General features: G+C 41.1%; 2 protein-coding genes across 4 annotated transcripts in view; one reads left to right on the forward strand and one right to left on the reverse strand.

The window, feature by feature from the left end:
- Nucleotides 1–8773, forward strand: part of LOC128453165 (regulator of microtubule dynamics protein 2) — a 33239-nt gene extending 24466 nt beyond the window's left edge. For all 3 annotated transcript variants that reach the window (XM_053435892.1, XM_053435893.1, XM_053435894.1), the window contains exons 7-11: nt 2007–2084; nt 3847–3945; nt 5279–5332; nt 5420–5500; nt 5953–8773. In XM_053435892.1, coding sequence (XP_053291867.1) covers nt 2007–2084; nt 3847–3945; nt 5279–5332; nt 5420–5500; nt 5953–6006 — 366 coding nt within the window. In that variant the 3' untranslated portion in view covers nt 6007–8773. The remainder of the gene's footprint in view (nt 1–2006; nt 2085–3846; nt 3946–5278; nt 5333–5419; nt 5501–5952) is intronic.
- Nucleotides 8774–11774: 3001 nt separating this feature from the next.
- Nucleotides 11775–16192, reverse strand: LOC128453164 (cytochrome P450 1B1). The gene is made up of 3 exons (XM_053435891.1): nt 15856–16192; nt 14741–15745; nt 11775–14168 (listed from the first exon to the last, which is right to left on the reverse strand). The coding sequence occupies exons 2-3, from the start codon at nt 15733–15735 to the stop codon at nt 13544–13546; spliced, it is 1620 nt and encodes a 539-aa protein (XP_053291866.1). The 5' UTR covers nt 15736–15745; nt 15856–16192; the 3' UTR covers nt 11775–13543.
- Nucleotides 16193–19499: the final 3307 nt, after the last annotated feature.

Here is a 19499-nt window from a genome sequence, read left to right on the forward strand (position 1 = left end):
AATGGACCAACACAAAATAGTGCATCATTTGGAAGTGGGGGGAAATATTACATGGATTTCACAATTATTTACAAATAAAAATCTGAAAAGTGTTGAGTGCATATGTATTCACCCCCTTTACTGTGAAACCCCTAACAAAGATCTGGTGCGACCAATTGCATTCACAAGTCACATTTGCAAGTCACATATTTAGTAAATAGGGTCCACCTGTCTGCAATTTAATCTCAGTATAAATACACCTGTTCTGTGACGGACTCAGAGTTTTTTGGAGATCATTACTGAACAAACAGCATCATGAAGACCAAGGAGCTCACCAAACAGGTCAGGGATAAAGTTGTGGAGAAATATGAAGCAGGGTTAGGTTATAAAAAAATATCCAGAGCTTTGAACATCTCTCTGAGCACCATAAAATCCATCATAAGAAAATGGAAAGAATATGGCACAACCGCAAACCTACCAAGAGGAGGCCGTCCACCCAAACTGAAGAGTCGGACAAGGAGAAAATTAATCAGAGAAGCAACCAGGAGGCCCATGGTTACTCTGGAGGAGTTGCAGAGATCCACAGCTGAGGTGGGAGAATCTGTCCACAGGACAACTATTAGTCGTCTACTCCACAAATCTGGCCTTTATGGAAGAGTGGCAAGAAGAAAGCCATTGTTGAAAGGGATCCATAAAAAATCCCGTTTGTAGTTTGCCAGAAGCCATGTGGGAGACACAGCAAACATGTGGAAGAGGGTGCTCTGGTCAGATGAGACCAAAATTGAACTTTTTGGCCTCAATGCAAAACGCTATGTGTGGCGAAAACCCAACACTGCCCATCACCCTGAGCACACCATCCCAACAATGAAACATGGTGGTGGTAGCGTCATGCTGTGGGGATGCTTCTCTTCAGCAGGTACAGGGAAACTGGTCAGAATAGAGGGAAAGATGGATGGAGCCAAATACAGGGAAATCCTTGAAGAAAATCTGATGCAGTCTGCAAAAGACTTGAGACTGGGGCAGAGGTTCATCTTCCAGCAGGACAATGACCCTAAACATACAGCCAGAGCTACAAAGGAATGGTTTGGATTAAAGAATGTTAATGTCTTAAAATGGCCCAGTCAAAGCCCAGACCTCAATCCAATAGAGAATCTATGGCAAGACTTGAAGATTGCGGTTCACAGACGGTCTCCATCCAATCTGACTGAGCTTCATCTTTTTTGCCAAGAAGAATGGACAAACCTTTCCATCTCTAGATGTGCAAAGCTGGTAGAGACATACCCCAAAAGACTTGCAGCTGTAATTGCAGCGAAAGGGGGTTCTACCAAGTATTGACACAGGGGGGTGAATACTTATGCACCCAACAGATGTCAACTTTTTTGTTCTCATTATTGTTTGTGTCAAAATAAAATGTATTTTGCACCTCCAAAGTACTATGCATGTTTTGTTGATCAAATGGGAAAACGTTTATTTAAGTCTATTTGAATTCCAGTTAGTAACAGTACATAATGGGAAAAAGTCCAAGGGGGGTGAATACTTATGCAAGGCACTGTATACTGGACATTGCTCCTCTCATGTACTAAGAGTAGAGGGAAACAGCTACTTATGTCACTTAGCCACTCCTTTAGCCATTCAGTTGCATAAGACGTGTTTGGAAGAACAGCACGTAGCATTTTATCTTCTGTCAGCAGCTTCCCCCGAACACTGTACCTGCAAACTCTTGAAAGGCTAAAGAGAAGGAGAAAGAGGCGGGAGAGGAACATTTTGTGTATGTGAATATTAATATATATTTAAAAAAAACTTGAGTCAGACAGAGGAAGAAGGGAAAAGAACGAGGGAGGGAGACTGCGTGACAGCAGGAGTGTGTGCTCGCACGGCTAGATCGCGTGTGTGTGAGGTGTTTGTGAAATACTTGTGGGTTGGTGAAGCAGGACAGATCAGGTCAGAACAGAAGGCAGTGGAAACAGCAGCCGTGTCATGAATCAACAGTGAAAATCTTCTCCCTGTCTGTCTGCCTCCCCTCCCAGGATCATCTGGATAAAGCCATTGAGCTGAACCCGCAAGACCCATTGTCCTACTACCTGCTGGGCCGCTGGTGCTACTCCGTATGTGACCGTCCCGACACGCAGCACACGTCTGTCCCATCTCTCCTCACATGTCTGCCAGGCCTCCTGCCTCCCTCTGCTAACCCACCCACAGTTTACCCCCATTCTTAACCTAACCCAACTGTTTCGGTTTCCATCTGTTTTTTTTTTCCATCTGCGGGATTTGGGATATGTTATCGTGCCATGGACATACTTCCACCGTGTTTCTATTCATTTCATGTTCTTTCAGTGCAGCTGTTTGCTTTTTAAGTAGCTCATGATTGTTTCTTTGTCTGTCAGTTATTTTATCTTTGCTGTTATTTAAATGCAGTGAGTGATGATGAGGAATTATTTTCATTTAGAGGTAGGGGTTTACCGACATTCTGCTGTTATTTAATGATTTATTACTGAATGTGGTGCCAGTTGTCAAACTAAGTTCCGGAAAGGAAGGAGGGTATTATGGAGATTGACCTGATAAAATTATATAACTCTCACCTATACTGTTAGAACCAGAAAAGGTGTGAGCTACTGTGTAAATTAAGTAGAGCTGTAACACCTGATATTTTCCAGCTTTGAGTTTTATGGGCTTCTCTGTGTTGCGCCCATGTTCAACAATGATTTAGTGTTTGCCTTCAGCCAGAGGTTCTATTTGAAAGGTCCTGCGATGACGCCAAAGCAACGCTACACCTACAATTAGACATGGCTCTGATGAATGGTGTGAGGCAGGAACATTACATGTTTGACCCAGACTTCTCCTGGTTATTATCAACTCTAAGGTGTGCATTTTATGTGTATGGTCTTTTTTCATATCTTAATTAAAGAGCATGGTCTTTCAATTTTAAGCAGGACTTTCAGATTCTGCAGTGCTCTTTCTCAAATATAACCTGCTTGTGCTTAGATTTCTGGGGCTCCAGCTTCTGCAAAAGTAGCCAAAACGAAGGTTGGACAGTTCCATTCATCATCACTACACCTGGTTTTCTATTGTTTTGGAGTTTTTGCACAAAAAGTCCGAACACAGAAAAAAGACTCTATGAACAGATGGTTCACACGTGCACAGAAGCAGCATGAACACGAGGACCTGAAGCCGGAGCGCAGGAAATCTGAGCACAAGCAGGGTATACCTGAGTGTGAGCGAGACAGGTGCAAAATCTGAACGTCCTAAGCCCTCTTCTCAAACCGAAGGACCATGCTCTTAAATAAAGATAGGAAAGAAACTCCCAAAACATGTGGTCATGGAAATACCGAAGAAGAAAAATGATGTGTCAAAATCTGTCGTGGCAGGAAACTCGGTTACTTTCGTTCTGTCAACTGCTCAAGCTCTTATTCTACATGTGGTTGCTTAAATACATTAAAACCAAAACCTACATAATGCAATAGAAAACGAGCCCTCCACGTTGCATCTTATTTCAAGTGAAGCAGCAGTGAAATCCAACTTTTATGTTAGAAATTGAATGAGGTGTGATGAGTTGTTTGAAGTTGATGACCACTGTTATTCACAACTGCTCTTTAAAGTTTTAAAGAGAATCTCGACAACACCTGAAATCTTGTTTGTCGGACATCCTGTGATTTAACATGTCACCCTAGTGCAGCAGGGTGCAGGTCTCCTCATGGGTCAACTGTGACATCACTGCTGGGTGTGGTCAGAAATGTGCTTTTGTTGCTGCCAGTATGTGAAGGAGCCAGTTAATACATATTTGTTTGTTTTATCCATCCTGGTGTAAATTCACTGTCAGACTAATTAGCAGGGTTGTTCGTAATTGTCAGGTGTTTGCTTGTTTTGCAGGTCGCTCAGTTGTCGTGGATTGAAAGGAAAGTGGCGGCCACGTTATTCGGAGAACCTCCAAGTGCCACAATTGAAGATGCACTCAATAATTTTCTTAAGGTACCGTTTCTCAATTTACCCCTTTTCATCAGTCTGCAGGACTTCTCTGTCACCGCGTGTTGACCGCGTGTGAACACTTGTTTACAACCATAACACCCAACATCAAATTTGCATTAATTGTACGAATTGTAATTAATCGTGTAAGTGTTGGGAGACCTTTTTATTTTCTCACCTCTGCACACCTGCACAAACACGGCATGAAGTGGCAAAGCCTTCTGGATTTGAGAGAGCTGCTAAACTGATTGACTTTAGTTGCCCATTCGTGAAACGTGTGTAAATAACTGCACTCGGATTGGGCAGCAGATGTTTGTTTTTTATTTTCACACAGTTCTATAAGTTTCATGTTTTCTCATGACATGAAGAATCCGCAGTTACAACACAAACACAAGGCGTTCTTTTGGTTATGGGCACTTATTTCCATCAAACATGCCGTCAAAATGCCATCAGAACTAAATAAAATAAATAAAACAAATCTGATACTAGTAAAAAGAGAGCATTTTCATACAGTATAATAATCATCCAAACTCACTGTTAGATAATTCAGCAAGATGTCAATTACAAATATGAGTACATTGACTTAAAGCAAACCAATGTGTGTCAAGCAGTTATCATGTAAATTCCATTGACATCAATGAGCAAATTTAACAGAAATATACGTACCTAAGACATAAATCATCTGTTTTAATAACTTTTAACTGTAAAAGCAATTACTGAACATAAGCTGTAAAATTGATGTAGCTAAAAAAACAAACAGTGTCCTGTTTGTCCAGCAAACTTCTGCGACTTTCCTCCAGGCTGCTCCTGTGCCCAGAGTCCAAACACCAAACCCTTGTTTACACAGTTCCCACATTTTCAATGTTTATATAGCAGAGAAATGGAGTTTCTGCCTGTGGCCAATATACCTGTTTTCTCCTATTCAAATCTTGTGTGTCTCACTCATCGTTTTGATTTAAGTGGTCCTGTTATGACATGTTGCTCGTGACACTGGAGGAGAGTTTTTAACAGACACATCCTGCAGGGTTACAGCAGGAGATCCCTGGATCCTAACCTTTGGTTATCTTTACTTGACTAACTGTTGTGTTGGAACATCAGGATGAGTCAGGGAAAATGTCTCTGGTTTTTGTCCCTTATGATGATACAGATACTAGTGCTAGCCATTAGATCACTATCTTTATTTAAATAGAGAAGATACAGATATACAAACAAACCGTTAACCCAGCTTCAATGTACCACCAGCTTTTTACTTGCGAATAACCTTTAACACATTATTCCTATAAAGCTAAAATATTTAAATAATGAATCAAAACCATTTTTTGTCTGTGTTTGTATTCAGGCTGAGGAGATCCATCCCGGGTATTCGAAAGTCAACTATGTATATCTAGCCAAGGTCAGTACCTGGAGCTTTGTCACAAGGCTCTCTAGGATCCTGCTGGGACTCAACATGTTGACAGTTTCTTTGTCTTTTCTTTGACAGTGTTACAGAGACCTGGGGCAGCGAGAAAAAGCCAAGACGATGTGTGAAACGGCTTGTTCAATGAATTCTGTCTCCAAAGAGGTGAGATTCCATCACTGTTATGTTGCAACATTGTATTTGTGTCTCGTAGGGATTTTTCCTCATGTCTTTTCTCATCTGTTAAGAATGCATAAAAAACTAGGAACTAGAATGTCTCTCAGTAGAGCGCAGACCTCCGCAAAGATCTAACAGTCCCCCATGATCAAGTTGCAATAAATTTCACACACTCATAGATATCAGTTCCATAAATGTGCTTGAGTTACTAATTAAGATGTGTGAATTACTCCTTCGGAAATCAGAGAAAATATCACAAAAAGCCGAATCTTGCAATCTGAAAGTGAAAAAAATATAATGCTTTCTTTCTTGGTCCACACGTTTCAAGAAAAATCGGCTCATCGGTTTTTCTGAACAGAAATGTACTAGTTGTTTGGGTGGCTGCTTAATCAGTCACAATTACATTTCATTATATTTGAAATCATGTTTTTTTCCCTCAGGATGAAGACGCACAAAAGGATCTGGAGTTCCTCCGCCCAGCACTCGGAGTGTGATGACACTGCTCAGCAGCGCATTCCTTTTGACTTTGGATCTGTGTGTGCGTGTGTGTGTGTGTATGTGTAGGTTTAGGTTTAGGTTTAGGTTTGTGTGTGGTCACAATGGTACTGAGGCCCTTATATTAATTCACTCTGTGAGTGGAAGGAGCTGTGGTGTAGCTCTTTATCACCAGTGCAGCCACAACCACCCTGTGTTCTTTTAAATCAGACACTGTGTAGTTATATAAACATCACATACCTGGTTGTACTAAATCAGTGAGAGAATTATTTCTTGCATCACTCTGGATCTTCATCAAGCCTTTGAGATGGGTTTCTGTTGATTGAATGGATAGTAGTAAATTTTATTTGATTGATAGTCTCTAAATCTGTTCCTATCTGGTTCAGCAACATTGTTGTACATATCCTCTCTGAGGTCTGATTCCTGCGAGTTTCTACAACAACAAAGATGTGTCACTTTTTGGGAAAGTGACCCATGGGACATGTTGTTCCTTCCTCTTTTGTCCTTTTTTTTCACTGTCTCTCTGTCACTAAACATTCAAGTCTCGATAACAAAAGCACATCAGACAATGGCGCACCCAGACAAAGATCTCAGCGGGCCATGACCACTGGATGACCTCTCGCCCTCTTCGCTCTGCTGTCGTTCAGACCAGCGTCACAGCTCGCCGGACACTTGTACTTACACCTGCATGTTCTGAAATAACTTGATCATGTGGTAAACACGTAGGTGAATATGTTCTTTTATGATCTCTTTCATGAGATGTGATGTTCTGTGGTTGTTGACTTTGGCAGCGTTTCATTAGTTGGGTTACCTCCTGCTATTCAGTACCTGTGACAGTAATGTCACTCTGGGATTAATTGCAGTTTATTAAGTGATCAAACAGGAAGACAAGTAAGAACACTATTTGCAATGCGTGTGTGGTTGGTTTGTAATGTTTTTCCTGGACCGCTGTTATACACATCTGTCACCAAGCCCTATTGAATTATTTTGCACGGAACTCTTAGTAGGACATTCATATATCACAATTGACTTTTATGACATGACATGTCATTCCTAAAAAAAATTGTATCTACTGCTTATCGAATGATTCTATTTATGTTTTTAGAATTTTAAACAATAAGCAGCATTAGTGGGTTTTTTAAATAATATACCTTTCCGACTCTGTTCAAATATTTCAGGAATGGTTTTCTTCTAGCATGACGACCTAAATCCTTTAATTTTCTACATGTTCCTCTATTGAGCTCTGGCTCCCTTACACTCTATTTTTAAATATGTGAAATTTAAAGCCAATTTTATTGAGATTTTTCTGATTTTGAACGTTTTATGTAAAACAAAGAGGAGAGCCTTCTTCAGCACACCACTCGAGCTCAAGTAAAAAAAGAGTCTGTTTTTAGAGGGCTCCTGTTTCACTGTGTTTATATACAACATCTAATTATCCCGGTTAAGGTTCAATTTAAGTTTTGCTCAGGTTTCTATTAATTTAGAAAACAACCTAGATAAGTCCACATTGTTTTTCCATTAAGGGACAATATTTGATTATGAAGCCTCATTAGTTCAATCAATAACTAATATAAGACAAGGGTGTTTAAAAAGAACCGCACTGATTTGCATGTATATTCAAATCTCATTGAAAGTGAGAGTAAGTTAAATGGTAAATTCTGGTCTTTTTCCACCTGGGCGCTGTGTTTATAAATGTGGGTGTGTTAATTTAAAAAACCTTTGGAATCGGTGCTATAGATTCCCTCCACCAGCACCATGACACAGCAGCAGCGGCTACAGTGTGACCATATGGGGCAACTGTGACAGTTAATCAGATGTCCACTTAAAATGTGTTATTCTTACTAATTAAGTCTCTGGCAACATTATACATGTCTCGCTTAAAGGGAAGTCTCACCCCTCAACCTTGCTGTTGACCCTCCACTGTATGCTGCCGCTAGCTCCTCAATTTTTAGGAGATATTTGTGCATATAGTCAATCAAGTAAGGACAGCCATCCAACCTAGGGAAAGTGAGACGTGTAATGTTGCCACCCTTGTAGCAAAGACCCAGAACAACATTTTGAGCATTTTATTGGTGAAAAAAACATCTATAGCAGACATTTTGTGGATTGTTGAAGTTGCCCCATACTATTCCATTGTAGCCGCTGCGTTGAGATGCGGCTGCCAGCAGAGACATTCTACTGGAACGATTACAAAAAGTTTTGAATGTACCATTCGTTTACAAACCTACATTCATGAACATAGCACCCAGATATAAAACTCCGGAAATTCTCCTTTAAACTAATGAAAAAAGAGGCACACTTGTTGCTTTGGCATGATGTGATGCGTTCCAGGCTCGATATCAGCACTAATATCCGAGGTAATGGTGGTATATTTGATGTTGGTCATTCCATATTATTAAGTGAGTGTTTGTTGTCAGTCTTGTTTCATGCATGTTGTATGAAACCTTAAGTTTTGTTTGTTTTGGAGATTTTTTGGGGGAGATTCTTCTTTTTCTATCACTGTAAAGTCTTTACTATATTTAAGATGACTCTAATTAAGGATTACTCTAATTGTAAGAATTTCTCACTTTACAGATTTTTCAAACAGCAATATGAATGTATTTCCTTTTTTTTTTTTTCACATGCCAAAGCAAAACATTAATGAAGACTATCTGAAATCCACTACACTACATATAGATTATACTGTACAGTCATGCACATTTTGCTGTAACTGACAATTACTGGTTACTGGAGTCTATAATTAAATCTGTGCTGTCCTGATTGTAATTATCAGATTCTCATTTTCTCGCTTGTTTGAAAACAGGAGCTTGTTTGTGCGAATACCCTCTCACTAAAGATGCTATCATCAGTAATTTTTAATTAAATCTAATGCGATTTAAATTTGATTATAAACTTGATCTTGATTTATAATCCACAACAAAACTAAATGTATCGAGCAGGCTCCTGCAGGAGTATGAATGTTTGTGGAGTTTTCACATATCCCTTCGCTTTTTTCCCCAGACTTCACATTGGTGCCAGGCCATTTGGGAATTAGCTACTGGATCAGATTCAGGCCAACGCATCTCACCAGTCTGGTCATGTTTCAGAATTTGTTTCCCTGGTAGAGCCACTCCAAATAGGTGCCTCCCAAATGAGCACGGGTGTTTGTTTATGCAGTCATGAAAACTTCAACCCCCCACAACTGACTTTATTGGCACTTCAATCAAACCTTTCAGTTGACACAGCTGCAAAACTCGAAATCAGTTTTTTCTTAAATACGAGGGAAACTTTTATGTTTATTCACTGGCATCATAAAGTACTGTACGTCTCTGAGTCTGATTGCATCTCATCTTGATTGTCTGTGCATGCTTCTGCGTACCAGACAAGACCTCTGCATCAGAGTTTGATTTTCTCATGATGTCCAATTACCAGAAAAAAAAGGCTTTCTGTCTATATGCCACTTTTCTGAGTCTAGGTTGCTTATGGACTGTGTTGTATTTTGTCCTAAGAATGGCAAAAATATATATTATGTAGAATAATAATAGTTATAAATTGTTTATAGAAAACAGTGATCATCAAGCATTATTAGACAACAGTAGAGCACAAATATGACAATAACAATATTACAGATTAGAAAACAGTAAAAACAAAGTTAAGTAAATTGTCTTAATGTCATTCCAATCAGAGCCTGATTGAGGGACTTAGGTTATTTGCTAGAGGTAGACAAGAAGATTAATATCATTCTATACCATACTGCAAATTCTTTATATTAAGTTTAAGTTATAATAAACTTGTTAGATTTTGTTTGGTAAAAAGTAAGAAGCAGTAAGACCTGCAAACTGAAGGAAATTTTATCATTACACTTTGTTTTTGTAACTTTGAAAGTTTCAGAATTCATACTTAAGTGAGACATAATATGATTGTATTCAGGTTCATAATTTACAAAATATTACATGCAGGTTCACGTGCTCATGACTTGCTGCAGCTCCTCTTTTCAGCCTCGGTCTAGAACACTTTTTAGCTTCATATTAATTTCTCAATCTGGTCAAGCCAATTTAGTCCGGGTTGTCTTGACCTTTGACCTTTGGTATCACAGAATAATAACACAAGGTCAAGTCTGCAATAAACCTAGCCCCTATCCATCCAAATGTCTTTGAATTGTGGGAGGGAGCGGCCATACCTGGAAAAACCCATGCAAACATGGGACGAACACACAAACTCCATAAAGGCCAAACCAGAGCCTCTGAGGCGACATCGCTAATCACATTACTCATGATTTATCTTAACTGAACAAATATAATTGTTTACCAACCCCGAAAAAGTCATAAATGGGCCTTAATTAAGGTTTTTCAAATGACAGCAATCAATTATCTTAATAAAACTTAACATTTTGTTTAAATAGAAACTAAATTTATTGATGTCTCACCAAGTGAAGTATTTGTTTTTGGTTCAACAATTTTCTTTGCATAGTGAGAATAGTGTTCATCAGTCCTGTGCTGACATTTCATAACTCCGGTTTCATGCCTGAGCTCCTATCAGCCTCTCAGTAACCTTCTCTTCACAATCTTGCTCACCTTCAATCAGATCTTCATGTATCCTTCCATTCACACACTGAGCTCAACTGTGATTAAGTTACACAACTCCTGCTCAACAGCTGAAGTAGCTTGTTGTGAGTGTGTGCTGCATGTGAGCTTGTTTCATCCTCAGCCAGTGCAGGATACAAGCTTAAATACAGAGATCCACACTAATCTTGTTAATGTGCTCTTGACAGGTCTAAGCTGTAATGACACAGGATTTGTCTCACCACCTCTTCATGCAATATTTTATCTTTCTCAGCGCTGGCTTATTCCACCACAGCCCTTCTTACCATGCACGTCCGCCAAAATTATTCAATGCACCTGCTTGACTGTGCAACGCGTGGCGCTTCTCTTGTCATTTTCAATCAGCATGCGGTGATTCGCAGAATGAAAGCTTGTGCTGTATTTTCTGCTTCCCTCTGTAGCCTCCTGTAACACAAGGAGGGAAACACAACCAAAGCAGCACCCCCTGAAGCCTGATATTGTCTGGAATTATTACCCAAGTCATCATCCCACTGAATCCGACCTATTAACCATGACATTGTCAGCGTCTCTGTATTTTTTAGCTCATTACTGTTTGATGATCTGTCAGCTCACCCTCCTACTCCGTGTTTCACCCAAAAGGTGCAGAAACAAACTTGTTTTCCTTCCCATTCCTAAAGGTTATGCTTGGAATGCTGCCACACATGACTTCACTGGCACTATTTATTCTTCAGATTTAATTCTCTATTTGTAAAAAAGAAAAAAAAAGCTGGGGGGGGGGGGGGCTTACAGCTGTATCAGTAATCATCTGCTGGAGTTCTATCTGAATTTGTCACGCACTCTGAAAGTTGTCTGGCTGGCTGGCTCTCGCTGATCAAGGACAGGATGTTCTGTCAGGGTGAGATAAGAACGCTCTGCAGGGAAAGGGATCTCCCAAACACTTCTCCTTTGTTCCCACCTGACCAGGCACGACGCCAACAGCTAGTTGCATTTGTATTTAGTGGCTCACAGCGAGACTGTTAGAAGCGTTGATCGGCCTCACATCTGTGTCAAAGATTTTGAACAAAACAACGGGAATATATATACGGTGGCTGATTCTGATTCTATTGCATACGATTTTCTCTGCTTGGTGATTTTCTGTGCTTGGGGATTTCACATGGGTATTTATGTGACCTGTTTTTCACCTTTAACCATTCAAAGAAATAAACGACATCAGTGAGAGACCGGGATAGTTAAAGGGTCTGTTTATTACAATATTTCAAACAAACTTTCAGGCAAGTGGCTTGAGGAAATACTCAGAAGAGCTAAATTCACAGCTGCAGTTATGTGTGCAGTCCAAAGCTTAAAGAACCTGAATGCCAGACTGAGCGGTAATAAATGATAGGTCACCTTCAACCTTTCACTCATCTCAATTTAGTTCTTTGAAAAGAAGAATTTGAGGTAAAGATAGTGTACAGTTTGGATTTGAGGTATTTCTTGCGTTTTAGCTTTTGAAACTTTATTTGTATGCCAACACTTAGGTACAGTAACCCGGATCCAGGAATTTTCTTTCACTTTCTTTAACATCAGGTATATTTATTGAACTGATATCTACGATTGTGAATTTATTGCAGCTTGATTGAATTGAAATCGGGCCCTTGGCGGAAGGCCAAGGGCCCTAATTTAGCAACACCAGGAAGTCCCCAAGCTAACAAACGCTCGAATCCAAGACTTTACAGTCAGTGCGTCGGTCTCACTGAGACAGCAAATGCATGAATGTTTCTGTAAATATAACAACACGAAGACCAAATATTTGGTTACTGGCATCTTGAGTATGGAAATTAAATGATGCAAAAAGGTTTTCCATAGAACAGCATCCTAAAAATAAATAGTTAAACCAAAAAGAGCCAAAATAACAGTGATAGAATATTCATCTGTCCATATACTGTGGGTGCATGCACCAACAGAGCAGTCCTGGCAGTAGCTCTGTTGTACCCTTTACACTCCTGTCAATTAACGACTACAGTAAGTAGTAGAATACATGACTGCACAAAGCATTGTGGCTAAAACAGTATGATGAGTTTCACAGGCCTTAATCCTGAGTAACTATGCTTTATTATATATATATATATATATATATATATATATATATATATATATATATATATATATATATATATATATATATATATATATATATATATATTTTAAAAGATCTAGAAATATAATTAGTTTGTTAGTAGACATGAGTACATTCACCTGTTCACGTAGATTCACTTACTGATCTGGCATCTAACCTGACATAGAAATCTTAAAACTCCAGTATTGATTGTTTAACCTTCAAATGCTACAATCTTTTGTTGTGAAGGGCCTTGAAAGGATCAGGAATAAAAGTGAATGAAACTTGGGGCTAAAATAAAGGAATCATGAGAAGCTTACATTTTGCAGATTCAAAGTAGTCTTATTTTTATCTGACGGCATCTAAGAGAGAGCATAACAACACCAGGAAGTCCCCAATAAATTCCTCAGCGATGGCATTCACACCAAAATCACAAGGCTTCCGTTCCTGCAGCTGTCGGGACTTGTAAGGCCTGTTTGCCTGCGTCGCGGCTGAGTTTTGCCGGTGATGTGCAGCTGACTGTAGTCCTCCGCCTTGATGAATCAAAAGAAGATGCTATGTTTCCTAAGTGCTTTGTCAGATTGCGTTTGATGTGGGAGGAGATTCACTCCAGGTGAACTGCTGCCTGTCTGAGACGTTGCGTGTCTACACTACACGCCATGTCTCCTGTGAAACACATCTGTTTCCGTCTGGCACTGCAGTACTTAGAAATCAGTAATTGGTGATCACAACTGTTAAATCACTCTCAACTCAATGTTATATCCAAAATAACATTCGAGGACAATAGTTTATCCTCAGATTTTAGTTTATAAATACAGTTCAGCCCATAAACATGAGCTACAGAGTCTACAAAAGTCTTTTTTGTTTCAGCCTTCGTTTTTCAATGCTTATGTTTTGATTTTATTCAGTTTTTGTCGGTGAGTCTGATGAGGGCTCGCCTTTGACCTCCTCAGCACTTACGTCCCTCGTAGCCTCGTCTAACAGCGACATATTATGTCCACGCAGAGATACTGCTATGGAGAAGGCGTGAGGTTTCAGAGTAAGTCCATAGTTGTAGTCTAATTTGAGCGGCCTGGCCGGGTCCGCGGTGATGTGGCACTGGTGGGCGATGAGGGCGGTGAAAAGGAACAGCTGCAGCTTGGACAGCTCCTCGCCGATGCACCGTCGCTTGCCCAGCGAGAAGATGAGCACGCTGCTGGTCAGGTCCTTGTTCAGAGCACCATTCTGGTCCAGGAAGCGCTGGGGGTTGAAGGTCTCCGGGTGGGACCACAGGGCCGGGTCATGGTTGATGGACCACTGGTTGATGAAGATGACCGTGTTCTTTGGTATGGTGTAGCCCATGATGGAGGTGTCGGTGATGGTGGAGTGTGGGATGGTGAGGGGGACGAAGCTGGTGAAGCGCATCACCTCATAAACGAAGGCCATGATGTAGGGCAGCTGCAGCTGGTCCTCGATGGAGGGGAGTCGGCTGCGGTCCACCACCTTATCCACCTCCTGCTGGATACGCAGCTGCATCTCAGGATACCTGCGTAGACAGTGAGCATGTTTTAGCGACTATAGAGGATGGAGGTTACATGTAAGGCAACGTAAGACTGTAGTAACAGAGGGAAAAGCATGATGGCATTTTATCTGAGGACGCAATTTGTGTGTGCAACCAAAATTATTTCCCGTTCCTCGCCCAACTTCTTCTAGAATTACTGTATCTTCATTTAAAACAGGAAGCTCAGTCTGGTGTTGAATTACAGCAGCCGGTTTTATTGTTCAATCCATGGGCACTGATGGGATTAAACAATTAAGCAAGATTAGAAAATGGACTCATGTTAAATCTGGCAAAGTTCTTTGATACTTGTATAGTGAAAACGCTGACTTGGCACTTCATTCCCTCTCAGTGGTGTGCAGTTACAGTTCTTTATGTTCTGCTGCCAGTACCTGCCTGTGCCTCAGCTCCACCACATATAGTGTTACATAACACAACCCAGCTTCCTCAGGTGTGGAGCCTCAGCTGCCGGGTTCACTGTCTGCTGTTATCTTCATGTTGGTTAGTATATGCTCAGGGTATTCAAATGTTCTGTGTGAAATAAAATAAAAGCTACTTACTTGACGAGTATGAGGACGATCCACTGCAGAGCTGTGGACAGAGTGTCTTGACTTGCTCCGAATATATCTCCCATAGTGGGGCTCACGTAGTCCTTCCCTCCTGTGAGTTCAGTCTTATCTCCCAGTTTGTCCAACGCCATAATCAAAGCATCCGTCATGTCCCTGGTGATGCTCGACTGGATCGTTTTCCTGTGCTCAATGACTTTATCACGGATAAACTGGCCAAACTCCAGATTCAGCTTCTTGAAGTTGTCAAACATGGTTTTGATGGGGTTGGGGAAGTACTGGAGCCAGGGCATCACGTCCACGATGCTCCCTGCGCCCACGGTCTGGGTGAACTGGTCGTTCCTGCCCACCACCTGCCGGAACTCCTCATCCTCGTACGTGTACCTCTTCCCAAAGCACACCGCGCTCATGATGTTCGCCGTGGACACCACCAGATAGGTCATGGGCTGGAAGAAGCGGTGCTGCTTGGTCTTGCCCACGAACAGCTGCAGCAGCTCCCTGAACTCGCACAGGACGTGATGCTCGAAAGTCTTTTTAGTGGTCGTGTTCCCGGTGGAAAACGTGCGCACGGTGGACTGCGCCACTTTGCGGTGCACCTTCCACCAGTCCGTGAAGGGGCCAAACGCGAGGCTGTCCCCGTCGAAGATGTACTTGAAGGAGGCGAAGTCCGGTCTCCCGGCAAAGTCGGTTCCCTGCTTGACGAGCGCCTGCTTGATGGAGTCCCCGTTCAGCACCACCACGGTGCGGCTGCCCAGTTTGATCTGGAACACGTTGCCGTACTTCTGTGCCATGCGCGTCAGGTACAGGTGCGGTAGCTTGCCGAGTTGCGCCGCGTTGCCGATGAGCGGCCAGGCGAGAGGACCGGGCGGTCCCGGGACAGAGCGCTGCCCGAGCCAACGCCACAGGTGGAGGGAGAAGAGCAGAGTCACGCAGGCCAGTAAGAAAGCTCTGGGAGTCGCAGGGTCGATCCCCTCCAGTGTCACATCCATGGTGGGGATCCTGCAGCGGGGTGGTCACAAAAACATTTACATTAGATGCGCAGGTCATTAAAGGTAAAGCTCTGGCTGTGCAGTATAATTTAAAGCAGTTCTGGTGAATAAGCTCATTACCTAGATATGTCCTGGATGCATCGGCTTGAGCGATTTCCCCCCAAATATGTGCTGGGGATTTCGTTTCCCAAAAATAAAATTAATAAAGAGAAGATAATTGGACTACATTTTATCCATCAAAATATTTGGTTATTAGTCTGAAAATCTCCTCAAAGCAACAGATAGAAAACCAGCCAGATGAAAACAGTCATTCAGATTGTGTGCAGCCTGTTGAACATCCACAGTGTGTGTGTGGGTGTGTGAGCTGTCCGCAGCCGGTCCAGGCTTTATAGCCCCACTGCGCCGAGTCAAGTCATTTATCCGTGCACAGGCTCAGCATCTCGGCCCGTCCGCGCCATGCGTGTGCCCGAGAGAGCCCTGTCACGGTGGGGAGGGCTGCTGTGGAGGGTGTCACCCCACACACCCAACATCACCACCTCCCTCATCATCCTCCACCCACCTCCCTCTCCTGCTGTCTCCCTCCCTCACAGGACTCAAAGTGAATGGAAGCTCCGGTTGTACACACTAAAAAAACGATATATATATATTGTATATATACTGTTTTTGTGAGAGCTGTCCAACTTAAATCATGTTTTAAAATAATAGGAAACGCTGCTTTAATCTGTATAAACTGTCAACAATGATTATGATTATTGTCGTTATTATTATTATTACTGGCAGCACCCAGTTATTAGTCCGGACTGGAAGTCTCCCTGCCTTTTATCCTCACAGACTGAAGAATTTCCCTCTCATCCCTAATGAAAACAAGCCTTATTGAAACTCATGTTTCCATAGAAGACAATACATTTTTTTATGGAAAATTGCAAATCAAATATTTTAATTTGTTGGTTTGTTAAAATATATTTTGCGTTATAATAATAATAATAATGTATGTATTATTTTTATTATTATAATTATTATTATAATTATCATTATAATTAATCTTTATCATTATGTTTATATTTTTAGGAGCTGATTATACCTATATCAGTATAGTAGCACACATGTACATGTAAAATGGTTCATTCATGAACAACAACAACAATACAAATTGTAATGCTGGTTACTATGATAATCACTATAATTTAAATAATTATTATTTCTGTTATTTCAAATTGTTCATATCCATTTTTACATGTCTTCACCATCAATAAAGGCTGTGAGTCACAGTGCTTGTGAGAACATGCGGAGCCGCCTGTGGGGAGGTAATAATACCCGACATGTACCAGTCAGCGGAGTTCAACCTTTTTAACAGAAATTGTAGGTTTTCCGGCTCAAATTTCAATATTAACTTGTATTAAAATCTGCTTTGACGCAGATGTGACGTGTAAATTCACATCTGCTGAATTCACAAATTCAGATAAAATAGAGGGGATGCGAGCTACTGGAAGGTGTGGATGAATATTATAAGAAGACATACATCACATGCACCTAGGGCTCTGTGTGGTAAAAAAATACATCTACACAAGCTGCGTTTTGTTAATGCAAAGAATGGAAGAGCGCGCTTGTGTGCTTTTCTCTACGGTGCCACAGGCTGCAGTTGCTTTATCTCAATCATAATTGAGGGTGCGTTTTCCCATCAAACCACCAGGAGGAGGCGAACCCCGTGTTGTCACTCATTAACTCCTAATTAACAAACTGTGTCTGTTCAGTCTGTTGTTCCTCCAATAGAAAATAATGACATTAAATCACGAGCGAGTCTAGAAACAAAGCTGATAGATAATAATCGGCCCCTTTTCAGTAAATGTTGCGTAGACGACCTTCACAGCCCGAGTCCGTGTTTCTGCTTCCACACCAAGTTTTCTCTCTTGGTTTGTATGGGGGCTCGTATTCGGTCTGTGGATGAAGTCTGGGTCCCCGGGCCCCTCAGATCTGGAATGGGCGGGGATCCAGCTTCAGCACCGCGGACAGCGGCTCGAATAAACACGGCGAAGATGATGAGGGTGATGATGCACTCTGACCCTCCAGGTTTTAATAGAGGTTTTAATAGAAACTACAGCCACATAATTTATTTGATGATGATAAATGTTTTGTTTAGGAGTAAACAAAAATGATAAAAAAAGAAAAAAAAATTGAATCTAAGAATAGGACACTCATTAGAAATACTGTAGTACTCTGAGTATACTTACTGTATATTTAAATATCAAGTAGCCTGCTTTACTAATAGCCCATACAAACGTAACTGTAAAAGTTAGCTAGTCTGGTTTCTAAATAACATTAACCTTTGCCATAGCCTTTTTTCCTGAACAGGTTGCAATAGATTCCCAAGGAGTGACTACAGTGTCTACAGAGTATAATGAATATAATATATATATGTTAATGTTATTTAGAAACCAGATTAGCTTTATACATATATAGGGGAGAGCGGGGTAATGTGGGACATTTTTTACATTTGCTCCCCTCTAGGAGAGCTAAACTGATATATCAGTAAAATTTACACATTTCCCATTAATTCAGGATGTTTTCTAGCAATGGAAATGATCAGAATGTCTTCAGGACAAAGGGCAGTGAAAATATGATTGTTTTAAAAAAAGTGGTCTTGTGTCCCACTTTACCCCGGCTACGGGGTAAAGTGGGACACAACTTTACCTACTTTTTCCACTTTAAAACTACCATTACAACACATGTTGTAATAGTTAAAATCCTGACAGCTAGATTGACAACCACTAATATCGGACTAGTAACAGAATCATGGGGATTGGTCAATTAAGCACATTTATGATTATTACGATTCATGTGATCTCTTGCACACCCTAGCTTACCTGCACATTGTTTCTCTGTCCAATTGGCAGGGACAGGGATATTGTTTTTCTCTGCGTATTCAAATGCAAGTTCACGGCACTTAACTGGAGCAAGGCCATGGAACTGGTCAGCTAGTTGTTTCAAGTGTTTGGCAAGCTCCTCCTCCATCTCATCTGTGAATATTCTCTTTACCTCAGCTACTGCACCCCAGGCTACTGATTTTACTTTATCTTGTTTCTTTATGAATCTTTTGAGGGTTGTCTTATCAATATTTCTATCCCTTCCAGCTCTTCTTAAGGACTTCTTTCCTTGCATGACCTCAGCGGCTGCACTCTCCATCTCTGCGAGGGGTGTTTGGCCCCAGGTTGTCTTCCTGGTGTGTAGTTTCTTGGCATGATGGCTTTTCTACAATGTTTATGACATTAAAAATAAAACATATATAATGTAATATAACACTAAAATATGTTTAAGACTAAACTTAACTTGTCCTTCATGGTGGGGTAAAGTGGGACAGTGTCTCACTTTACCCCACAGCATTTGTCCCACTTTACCCCGAAGCAACAATTTTAGAAAAACAACATCTCTTATCAATTCAGGCTAATCTTCAGCTAGCATCAATCACATGGTTTTATATGTTGGAAGTTCATCAACATGTATTTTTTCATTTTTGTGAAAAAACTCATGTAGTCAACATTTGTAGTCACATGACCACAAATGTGCTCCGTTGCCTAGATACAGGGTTTTTTTCACATCACCCAGTGTCCCACATTCCCCCGCTCTCCCCTACTGAGTCAGGGCCCTCCAGTCGTCCTCCCCTTGATGAACCTCTCACAAGGTGACAGTGTGTGATCTTGATTTATTCCAGTAGTGACTGGAGCCGTGAGGGTGGAGACAAGCTGGTGAATGAACCACTGGTCCCAGCC

This window comes from Pleuronectes platessa, chromosome 12 (genome assembly GCF_947347685.1).
Source record: "Pleuronectes platessa chromosome 12, fPlePla1.1, whole genome shotgun sequence".
Taxonomy (NCBI): domain Eukaryota; kingdom Metazoa; phylum Chordata; class Actinopteri; order Pleuronectiformes; family Pleuronectidae; genus Pleuronectes; species Pleuronectes platessa.